The following is a 12,156-nucleotide window of genomic DNA, read 5'->3' as shown; positions in this document are numbered from 1 at the left end:
TGTCCCATCAAACTCTTCCAGATCAGGCACAGTACTAGTTAAATACAGAGCAAAGCTCCCTCTGCACTGTCCCATCAAACTCTTCCAGATCAGGTACAGCAGGAGTTAGATACGGAGCAATGTTCCCTCTGCATTGTCCCATCAAACACACTTGACTCTTAGCTGCCCTCTGAAATGGCCTAGCAAGCTGTTGTATCAAAACAGAACAACTAGGCATGGGCAATAAATGTCAGCCTTGAAAGTGATCCCGAGAATAATACACACAAGGACTCTGTTAAAGCAAGGCCTTTCATGACACATTTACCTTGCAGTGCTGCTTTAATGCCTTCAGCAGCTACACTTTAAAAGTAAATGAGAATGAATTAATGTCTCTGGTGGCACCAAGCCCCTCACCTGAACAAGGCATTCTATGTAAACACTGCCTCCAGTGATGATGGGTTACCATTTATTCTGGCCACTGGTACGCTGGACACTCTATAGGTTTGCCATGCAGTTTGCCCAATCACCAACCACTGCAGGCCTGCCTCACAGTGTAGCATTACAACTTTCAAACTGTATATGCACAAGCGTGCACACATGCATCAGCTGTTGGTACTAGAGAATCTGCCACCACAATTCAAAGGAAAAGATTCTACAGTCCTGATATGTATGGTATTTGCATATTGTTGAATGAAGACTAAATGGTGCTCTGATGGGAGGAAGCAGTTACTCTCAAAAGGTCTTGTATTTTTTTTGTTGTTCTTTGACAGAATATCCTAGAGGGTGTGGAAATAAAAGCAGCTCGTTATTACCTCACCAATTTGAATGTTTATTTGGGCATAACAAGCCCTAGCAGCAAAAATTCTTTCAGAAGTGCTTCCGCTCAATAATATAACACATCTTACCTACACAAATGTAAATACAGATGACCGAGGCCATCCAGGTCATCCATTGATTGAAACTTAAGGGTCAAGAGAGGTGGTAGAGAGGTAGAGCTAGATGTTAGTCAGCATACATGTGGAAGCTGACCCCATGTCTGTGGATGATGTAGCCAAGGGGCAACATGTAGATGAGGAAGACAGGGGAGGGGGGGTGCAAGGATAGATCCTTGGGGACTCTGGAGGTAATGGTACAGAGGCAGAAAGAGAAGCCATTGTTTGAGTGCTCTGGCTACAGCTGGATATATAAGAGTGGAAGTGGTCGAGGGCAGAACCACTGAGCCAGACAATAGAGGAGAGGCGTAGGAGGAGGATGGTGTGGTTAGCTGTGTCAAAATCTGTACAGAGAATGATGTGGGATAATGCACCACTGACACAGTCGCAGAGGATGTCCTTTATGACTTTGGTTAGGGCTGTTGTGGAGCTGTGGTGGGGGCGGAAACCAGATTGGAGAGATTCAAACAGGGAATTGCCGGAATGATGGGCATGGATTTGGGATACTCAAAGGCTTTGAATATGAAAGGGAGATTGGAAATGGGGCGGTAGTTTGCAAAGACAGATGAGTGGGATTTCTTTTTGAGATGACAGCAGTTTTGAAAGGGATGGAGGACAGTACCTCAGGAACAGGTTTAAGTTGACAGTTCATGCACAAAATGGGAACCTGCTCAAAATTAGAGTCAGTTGCAAGGCGCTCCATTGTACTTTATAAGAGTGCTTCATATTAGAACAGCATTACAATGGAAGAGAACTAGCTGGTGTCTCAGTAAGAAGCCACAGTATCCGTTACTCTGAAATTAGCCTCTGATGTGCATTAGTAAGAGTGAGCAAGAAGTTCCCCAACTTCACACCGTCCACCTGTTTGTATTCTGGTGACAGAATAGGTAAAAGACTCCTCAGCATCTGACACTTCAGTGACGAGGGCTTATTGTGTTGCTTCTAAACACTTTCAAGAATGGGGCTAACAGCACTCTCCCATTTGGCTGCAAGAAAACCATCAAAAGATCAAAGATTTAGGACTACTGCACAAGTTCCTCCAACTCTCACACCATCACCAATTTTAAAACTGCCAATACCTGGAGACAGCCAAATCCAAGGGACTGTTGACAATTTATCTCAACCCTCCCCACCCAACCCCCAACAATACACAGCATGTGCACAATGTACTGACTGCCCCAGTATACCCCTCTGTGAATAGCAATATATCCTGTACATACCAATGTAATCCTCTGTGCATACCAACTTATACAACAAAATATAGCGCCATTAATGTAGTTAAACATCCCAAGGCACTTCATAGGAGAGTAATCAGACAAAAATTGATACTGAGCCAAAGTAGGAAACATTAGGACAAGTGACCAAAAGCTTGGTCAAAGAGGTATGTTTTAAGGAGGAGAGAGCAGAGGAGAGGCACAGGGGTTTAGGGAGGGAATTCCAGAACTTAGGGCTAGACAACTGAAGGCACGGCCACTAATGGTAGGGTGAAGGAAGTGGGAGATGGACAAGAGGCCAGAGTTGGAGGAATGCAGAGTTATCGGAAGGGTTGTAGGGCAGGTGCATGGGAACGCCATCACCGCCAAGTCACATCCTGACTTGGATATTTATCATGATGTGGAGATGCCAGTGATGGACTGGGGTGGACAAATGGAAGGAATCTTACAACACCAGGTTATAGTCCAACAAATTTATTTTAAAATCACAAGCTTTCGGAGATTGTCCCCTTCGTCAGGTGAATGAGTGAAAGGTTCTCAAATCGCATATCTTATATTAGGCTGGGACACCATCACACCAATCAAAAGGTGTCGTTGGTGTTCAGACAGATTAGCCACGGAGAACAGTACGTCCCAGTACACTGAATATACATTGTGTCAAATTACACAGACAGAGAGAAAGAGACCCAAATGGCAGAGAGAGAGAGAGAGAGAAAATATTAAAAACAGATAACTTCTTTTTCCCCTTGCTAGTGGGGTCACGTGTCGCGTGACACGAACCCAAGATCCCGGCCGAGGCCGTCCCCATGGGTGCAGAACCCGGCCACCAACCCCTGCTCGACAACCCTGAATGTCCCCGACCGCTAAAGTGCTCCCCGACTGGGTGGGCGTTCTCCGGGGCGGCCTTCGAGACGCGCGGCGGCGCAGGGTCGTCGAGCAGAGGCTGGTGGCCAGGTTCCGCACCCATGAGGACGGCCTCGGCCGGGATCTTGGGTTCGTGTCGCGCTACACGTGACCCCACCAGCAAGGGGAAAAAGAAGTTATCTGTTTTTAATATTCTCTCTCTCTCTGCCATTTGGGTCTCTTTCGCTCTGTCTGTGTAATTTGACACAATGTATATTCAGTGTACTGGGACGTACTGTTCTCCATGGCTAATCTGTCTGAACACCAACAACACCTTTTGATTGGTGTGATGGTGTCCCAGCCTAATATAAGATATGCGATTTGAGAACCTTTCACTCATTCACCTGACGAAGGGGACAATCTCCGAAAGCTTGTGATTTTAAAATAAATTTGTTGGACTATAACCTGGTGTTGTAAGATTCCTTACATTTGGATATTTATCGCCATTCGTTCATCGTCGCTGGGTCAAAATCCTGGAACTCCCTACCCAACAGCATTGTGGGAGCCCTTCACCACACTGACTGCAGCAGTTTAAGAAGGCAGCTCACCACCACCTTCTCAAGGCAAGAAGGGATGAGCAATAAATGCCGGCCTTGCCAGAGATGCCTACATCCCAGGAATGAAAGTTTTTTTTAAAAATGTAAATTTCTATAATGCCGCTCATGTAGAAAAATGCCCTAAATGCTTCACAGAGACATGCTCAAAAAAATGGACACCAACGCAAGGGAGGATATTTTGGGAGGGGCGACCAAAAGGTTGGTGAAAGAGGTGAGTTTTAAAGATGATCTTAAAGGAGCAGAGAAAGGTGGAGAGGCAGAAGTTTGGGGAGGGAATTCCAGCATTTGTGGGTCCTTGGTGGCTGAAAGCATGGCAAAGGTGGGGCAAAGGGGAGGGAGATGCACAAGTCTCACTACCCTCCACACCCCTTCTGGGTCAGGTAAAGCAACAGGTGTCATAGCGAGCCAATCATTTCTTTCCCTTTAATGCATGTTACCTGGAAGCGGGGTGGCGGGGGGGCGGTGGACTTTAAATGGATAGAACTATAAATTGCCCAGGTTGAAATTAAGGTGGTCCTGGCAGGGCAGGGTGCAATTATACTCCAGTTCAAATAGTGGCACATTGTACTGAGCTTCAACGCTCTATGCCATGATATGAGGGCACACGGGTTGACATCTTGCACATCAACTCTATGATAAAGCATCACATGACAGAACTAGACTTACACTGGCCACACGTTTAATGCTTGGTCACAGACATCTGCCCTTTTGGTGCATGGGTGAGACATATTGGGCATGACCAGGTTAAAGAGAAGAGAAATATACTTTATTGCCCCCTTACTCTCCTGAAGGTGCTGAATAATGAATGGTTGAGTACATTTCTACAAGTGCAGGAGACTCTCTTGCATCTCACTCCAATGGTCATTCTTCACAGGCTGAGGCAAGGTAGTTTGTGTGTGTTAGCATACTCCAACAAACAAACAAAAACAACAACTTGCATTTATATAGCGCCTTTAACATTGTAAAACATCCCAAGGTGCTTCACAGGAGCGCTATCAAACAAAATTTGTCACCGAGCTACATAATGAGATATTAGGACAGATGAGAGGTAAATTTTAAGGAGTTTCTTAAAAGGAGGAGAGAGGTAGAGAGGTGGAGAGGTTCAGGGAGGGAACTCCAGAGCTTAGGGTCTAGGCAGCTGAAGGCACAGCTGCCAATGGTGGAGTGATTAAAATCGGGGATGTGCAAGAAGCCAGAATTGGAGGAGCGCAGAGATCTCGGAGGGTTGTAGGGCTGGAGAAGCTTAGAAGTAGGGAGGGGCAAGGCCATGGTGGGATTTGAAAACAAGGATGAGAATTTTAAAATCACGGCTTTGCCGGACCAGGAGCCAATGTAGGTCAGCGAGCACAAGGGTGATGGGTGAACGGGACTTGGTGCACGTTAGATCCAAGCAGCAGAGTTTGGGATGAGCTCAAGTTTATGAGGACTGTACAGTCCATCATATATTGGCATCATAGCTGGGTCTGATCCCATCCTCACTGGGCATTCATACAGACTTCAGCAAGGGCCATTGTATGCCACTTAAAAATTGGATCCCTAGATGATTGGTTCTGGTCTAGGGCCAAGAAGGGGAACATGAAAGCCAACTGTAGTGCCCTTATTGCTGCCCACCAGCTCAGATTGACTAACTCAATGCAGGCCAGGGGCAAGCTCTGGGTCCTTTCTGGTTTGTACCACAGTACACAGTGAATTGGCCTACATTGGAGGTGCTGCAGTAATATTGTATATTCAAGAAGCAGTTGGACACGGCACTCAGGGTCCATGGGTTTCTAAGTAACGATGGCTCAGATGGGATGAAGACTTCTGTCACCTGTCATTCGTCAGAGGAATCATTTCAAAACAAGCTTTTCCTCAAAAGATGCAGTACAACTACCCAATCTTGTGAATAGAGGAAGTCATGATCAAAGTGTGCAGTGCTCCGATCAGATCATGTTCTGGTCACCGAGACACAAATGAGACATTCAAGCACTGGAGGCAGAAGATACAGGGCTATGGGGAGACAGCAGTGGGATTAGTTTTAGATGGCTCTAGCAAAGAGCCAGCACAGCCCCAGATGTGATGGGCTGATTGGCCTCAATCTGTACTGTAAAAGTCTTTGATATTTGAAGCTCTCAGTGTAATGAGCAATTTGCCCTGATCAACTTTGGACTCCGGAGAATCCCATTAAGGTCATTGCAGTACTAACCTTAATGCCGCAACATGAAATACAGGAATATGGGGGTAAACCTAAAGTGAGGTAAACCACAATATGTTCTGAGCACCATATTGGAATGTGGGAAAATAAGACAGCTCCAAAGGAACTGGGTTTTACCTTTGCAAGACTACATTACAACAATCTCATCCAGGTTCGACATGTTACAATGAATTCGCATTGCTCTTGGGAAAGGTACCTCAGCAAGAGTGTGTCGGACTCTCCCCCACAAACCAATCACATGGGGATAGGGAGTCACTGGATCCACACTCACACCCACAAACCAATCACATGGGGATAGGGAGTCACTGGATCCACACTCACACCCACAAACCAATCACGGGGATAGGGAGTCACTGGATTCAGACTCACACCCACAAACCAATCACGGGGATAGGGAGTCACTGGATCCACACTCACACCCACAAACCAATCACGGGGATAGGGAGTCACTGGATTCAGACTCACACCCACAAACTAATCACGGGGATAGGGAGTCACTGGATCCACACTCACACCAACAAACCAATCACGGGGATAGGGAGTCACTGGATCCACACTCACACCCACAAACCAATCACGGGGATAGGGAGTCACTGGATCCACACTCACACCCACAAACCAATCACGGGGATAGGGAGTCACTGGATCCACACTCACACCCACAAACTAATCACGGGGATAGGGAGTCACTGGATCCACACTCACACCAACAAACCAATCACGGGGATAGGGAGTCACTGGATCCACACTCACACCCACAAACCAATCACGGGGATAGGGAGTCACTGGATCCACACTCACACCCACAAACCAATCACGGGGATAGGGAGTCACTGGATCCACACTCACACCCACAAACCAATCACGGGGATAGGGAGTCACTGGATCCACACTCACACCCACAAACCAATCACATGGGGATAGGGAGTCACTGGATCCACACTCACACCCACAAACCAATCACGGGGATAGGGAGTCACTGGATCCACACTCACACCCACAAACCAATCACGGGGATAGGGAGTCACTGGATCCACACTCACACCCACAAACCAATCACGGGGATAGGGAGTCACTGGATCCACACTCACACCCACAAACCAATCACGGGGATAGGGAGTCACTGGATCCACACTCACACCAACAAACCAATCACGGGGATAGGGAGTCACTGGATCCAGACCCACTCCAACAAACCAATCACATGGGGATAGGGAGTCAGTGGATCCAGACCCACACCCACAAACCAATCACGGGGATAGGGAGTCACTGGATCCAGACCCACTCCAACAAACCAATTACATGGGGATAGGGAGTCAGTGGATCCAGACTCTCACCCACAGTTCACTATACTGCAAATTCCTGAATTCTAACGAGACTTCATAGAAAGTATGGGGAAATCTCAAATCAGATTCTGGTGCATTAGCTGTCCCATTGTTTATTGATTTCTGCCACCTCAAAAAAATAGTATCAGCAGGAAAAAGTGCTCAGACATATATGAACAAACTGACATACAAAAAGATCCAGAGTTCAATAAAATGAATGGATGAAATCCCCAAAGAGGGAAGGGGGAATATTGGCACTCATCCAATTAACCCATAAAATCTAGCAACTCTCTCAAAAGTAAGGTTAGGGGAGTATTAATATATGTCTTTCCCCTTCACTGTCTCCCACTTCCCTTCCGTATTCACCCACATATAAGTTAAGGGATCAGGGTCAGTAGAAGCAACCAGTGTCTTTGAAATGACGAGGTGGGGGGCGGGGGAAGGGAAATGGTCTCAGTGAGGCGAGTAAAATCAGGTGGACATTAAAGCACATGTGTAGAAGGCGAAATCTGAGCGCAGCTAGAGGCAAAGTGGTCAGAACTTGGATCGCACCCTCATCTTAAAAACATCCTTTGAAGTAACCAGAAGTTCTGAAAGGGTGCACTCTTACTACAGACCTGCACCGTAAACCCCCAAAAGCAGTTTTACAAGCATGATCTCCATCTGTGTTTTTTTTTTGCCGGAACATTCCTACCTTGGAAAGCCCCACCATTCTTCTCGATCCTGTATTTCAGCTCAAAGCTCAGGAACTGGATGCTCTGAAGGACCTCTCGGCGAACCACTACTTGATACCTTTCCTCCATTCTCTTTGTGCAGCAGGTCGGGCCCTTGTGCATGCAGATCTGTAAATCCCCATCTTCAACAAAAAGAAAAGCCAGTCAGTATGAGAGAGACACACAAGGAAAGACCTGCCCTGGCACAACAGTGAAAAAATATCAAAATCAAAAGTAACTTTAGTACAGTGTTGTCCGATACATTAGCCCCTAGCCACATGTGGCTAATTGGGAATCCTGGTGTGGCTAATTGTAATTACTGCTTAGTAAATTTTTTAAAAATGAGAATTGACACTGTTCTTGGGCATATCATCTCAATACTCATCCGCATGGCGTATGCATGTGAACTTTAACCTTTCTGTATGTTGGTAAAATAGTAAGACAAAAAGCAGAGTGGTTACTGAATGGTGTTAGATGTTTGTTAAGTAAACATACACATTTGCCAGTATTGTGTGTCAGGCATTTTCTACTAGAATTAACACACGTGGCTAATATGGTGTTGTTATAGCCCCATCTGTGGCTGATCAGCAATTTCTATTGGGCAACACTGCCCTAGCGTCACAAGTCAGGAAACCCCTGCTAATCAGATGGTCGATGCCATTTGGCAAAACGTCTCGTCCCCAGAACTGACCAACAGGCACGAAGATGTAGCCTGGATGGTGGTGAGAAAGGCCCTCCCAGTGCGGTCCTTCCAACACGCACGGAACCTCAGCGCCACCGCGAGTTGCTGTCGAGGCTGCGGCAGGGAGGAGACCATCATCCACCTCCTGATGGGCTGCCCCTTTGTGCAGAGGGTGTGGAGAGAGATGTGTTGGTATCTGTCCCGGTTCATCCCCAACAGTTCGGTAACTCAGGACGCTGTGCTCTACGGGCTGTTCCCCAGAACGCACACAGAGATACATTTCACCTGCTGCTGGAAGATCATCAACTCGGTGAAGGAGGCCCTTTGGTCCGCACGAAACTTGCTGGTCTTCCAGCTGAAGGAGCTGTCCACGACCGAGTGTTGCCGACTGGCACACCCCAAGGCCCAGGGGCACATGCTGCGGGACACACTGAAGCGAGGTGCGGCTGCCGCAAAGACACTATGGAGAAAGGCCACCATGTAAGGCCATCCCACTTTGTATTGTACACCATGAATCATAAGAAATGTTCTGTGTTTGAACTGTAATACTGGGATCGCATTGTGTACGATCTGTATTGTATTGGTTTGGAATTGTGATATTTACATTGAACTGTGTGTAACTTTAAATTCTATGAAATAAATATATCTTGAAATTAAAAACAAGTCTTCAGCTCCTCCCCTGATGGCACGGACTTGTGCTGTCGTAGGGTTTCACGGATGACTAGCACCCTTCTTTCATTACCTAAGCTTACATGTGGCTGCATAACCAGGCAAGTGACTATTCCACCATGTAAGAGCCCAGGTGGTGAAGGTTGACAGACTATTAATTCTCGCTGAGCATCACAGTTGAACCCAATCCTGCCTTCACCAGACATCTACACAAAAACACATTTTCTAACAGGAGTCACTGAATCCAAATACACAAATCATTTAAAGCTAGTGGACAGGTACAAAAAGTAATCCAAAAGGCTAATGGAATGTTGGCCTTTATCTCAAAGGGGCTGGAATAGAAATGGGAGGAGATGATGCTTCAGTTGTACAGAGCCTTGGTCAGACCCCCATCTGGAGTACTGCGTTCAGTTTTGGGCTCTGCATCTCAGGAAGGATATACTGGCCTTGGAGGAGGTGCAGTGCAGATTTACCAAAATGATACCGGGGCTTAGAGTGTTAAATTATGAGGACAGATTGCATGAACTTGGCTTGTATTTCCTCGAGTATGGAAGATTGAGGGGTGAATTGATTGACATGTTTTAAAGGTTTCGATAGGGTAGATACAGAGAAATTATTTCTTCTGATGGGGGAGATCAAGAACGAGGGAATATAATCTTAAAATTAGAGGTAGGCCATTTAGGAGGGAAATCAGGAAGCACTTTTTCACAAAGGGGAGTAGAAATCTAGAATTCTTTCTCCCAAAAGGCTGTGGATGCTGGGGGACAATTGGAGCTTTCAAGACTGAGCTTGATAGATTTTTGTTAGGTAAGGGTATCAAGGGAAATGAAGCTAAGGCGGGTAAATGGAGTTCAGGTACAGATCAGCCATGATCTAACTGAATGGCAGAGCAGAGTCGAGGGGCTGAATTGGTCTATTTCTGTTCCTATGTTTCTAATAGTGATTAGGAACAGGAACAGTGATTGATTTTTACCTCCTTTGCTCAGGACACTGAAGCTAATGTAGCACCCCCATTACCACCCAACTGAGATCAGCTCATTCCGCACACACCAGGACTCAAATCTGGCACCTTCTGGTTTGTGTGACTCATTACAGCAATGTCTAAAAAAAAACCCCACAGGAACTTTCAGGAAAGTAGAGACCACCTCTGCAGCCAATTTCTTTCAAGTAGGAAACAGTAATTTAAAGAGGCATTGGTGCCCTTACATTTGGATGGAGCGGAGGGGACAAGCTTCGATGCTGGAACAGTCACAATAGCCTGCATTGAAAATCTGACAACAGTTTGGATTCACCCTACTGGCCTCAAGATTGGTTGCCAAAAGACCCAACATCTCCTGCAGCAGTTTTTTTTTTACAATGCCGAGTGGGTTCAACTTTTTTCGGTACACTAGTTCAAGCCTGTGGGCCCAATCCGCCATGGCTCAGTGGGTAGCACTCTCATCTTTGAGTCAGAAGGTTGTGGGTTCATGTCCTATTCCAGAGACTTGAGCACGTAATCTAGGCTGACATTTCAGTGCTGTATTGAAGGAGTACTGCACTATTGGAGGTGCCGTCTTTCGAATGAGACGTTAAACATAGGCCCTATCTGCCCTCTCAGGCGGATGTAAAAGATCCCATGGCACTATTTGAAGAACAGGGGAGTACTCCCCAGTGTCCTGGCCAATATTTATCCCTCAACCAACATGGTTGCATATAGTGACACTATTATTCCCGGCCAGAATGGAGATGATTGGGTAATTTCCCCATCAATCACACCTGGAGGCTACACTGAAATAAGAGACTGCGGTTGATTTTACGCACATAATTTGTATGTAACTATCCTCCACTCACTGCATTTTGCCGGAGAAATCACTCAGCTTTTATTGGGAGACATTGCTGTAGTTTCGGACATGAGTTCTGTTTGCTGTGGTTCGTAGAGACTCTTCTTAAATAGACTCTGTAGACTGTTTGCTCTAGTGCGCTGTTTGAATAGACTCTGTTCGCTAAGTAAATAGTCTTTGTTTGAGGTAAAATAGACTCTTTGCTGTGAGTCCTGCCATAAGTCCCGCCCCACCTCCAACTCATTGACTGACACAATGGTGTCAATATTGAGTTTCAATGAGACAGCCAGTCACTCTGAACCAACATCACTAAAACAGATTATCTAGTCATTATCACATTGCTGTTTGTGGGACCTTGCTGTGCACAAATTGGCTGCTGCATTTCTTACATTACAACAATGACGACACTTCGTTGGCTATAAAGAGCTTTGGGATGCCCTGAGGTCGTGAAAGGCACTACATGAATGCAAGTCTTTCTTTTTATTGGGATGGGAGCATTACAGAAAGATATTGCAGGCAAACTATTGGCTTTGCACACTGCGTTGACACGCAGCCCCCAGTCCCAGAAGTGCTGATCTCCTCTTTCAGTCAGGTTTGCCCTCAGGAATCCAAAACACTGCACGGCCTAATTGAAGGACAGCTGGGAGCAGGAGCTGCAAGTCAACCCAATGCATTGCTGCCAAGAAAGTGGGTCTCATCTTTTTTCCTCAACACCCCCGGCAGATCAACTCATCTAAAACTCTGCTGCCCGTATTCTAACGCACACCAAGGCCTGTTCACCCATCACCCCTGTACCTACATTGGCTCCCAGTCCAGCAACGCCTTGAATTTAAAATGCTCATCCTTGCATTCAAATCCCTCCACGGCCTCACCCCTCCCTATCTCCATCACCTCCTCCAGCCCTACTACAAATCTCCATGACAACTCTGCTTTCCTACAATTCTGGCCTCTTGTAAATCTCCGATTTCCTTCGCCCCACCATTAGTGGCCATGCCTTCAGCTGCCTAGGCCCTAAGCTTTAGAATTCCCTCTGCCTCTCTCCTCCTTTACGATGCTCCTTAAAACCTACCTCCTTGACCAAGCTTTTGGTCACCTGTCCTAATGTTTCCTTCTTTGGCTCGGTGTCAATTTTGTGTCTGGTAACGCTTCTGTGAAACACCTTGGGACG

The 12,156-nt window shown here is 46.4% G+C and overlaps 1 protein-coding gene across 5 annotated transcripts in view; it reads right to left on the bottom strand.

Annotated features, from left to right (window-relative positions):
• gpc5b (glypican 5b) overlaps window positions 1–12,156 on the bottom strand; it is a 688,958-nt gene that overhangs the window by 633,098 nt on the left and 43,704 nt on the right. For all 5 annotated transcript variants that reach the window (XM_067995585.1, XM_067995586.1, XM_067995587.1 and 2 more), the window contains exon 2: window positions 7,799–7,960. In XM_067995585.1, coding sequence (XP_067851686.1) covers window positions 7,799–7,960 — 162 coding nt within the window. The remainder of the gene's footprint in view (window positions 1–7,798; window positions 7,961–12,156) is intronic.

This window comes from Heptranchias perlo, chromosome 13, assembly GCF_035084215.1.
Source record: "Heptranchias perlo isolate sHepPer1 chromosome 13, sHepPer1.hap1, whole genome shotgun sequence".
In the NCBI taxonomy this organism is placed as follows: Eukaryota; Metazoa; Chordata; class Chondrichthyes; order Hexanchiformes; family Hexanchidae; genus Heptranchias; species Heptranchias perlo.
The sequence above is the reverse complement of the archived record's forward strand: the minus strand, read 5'-3'. Positions and strand labels throughout refer to the sequence as shown.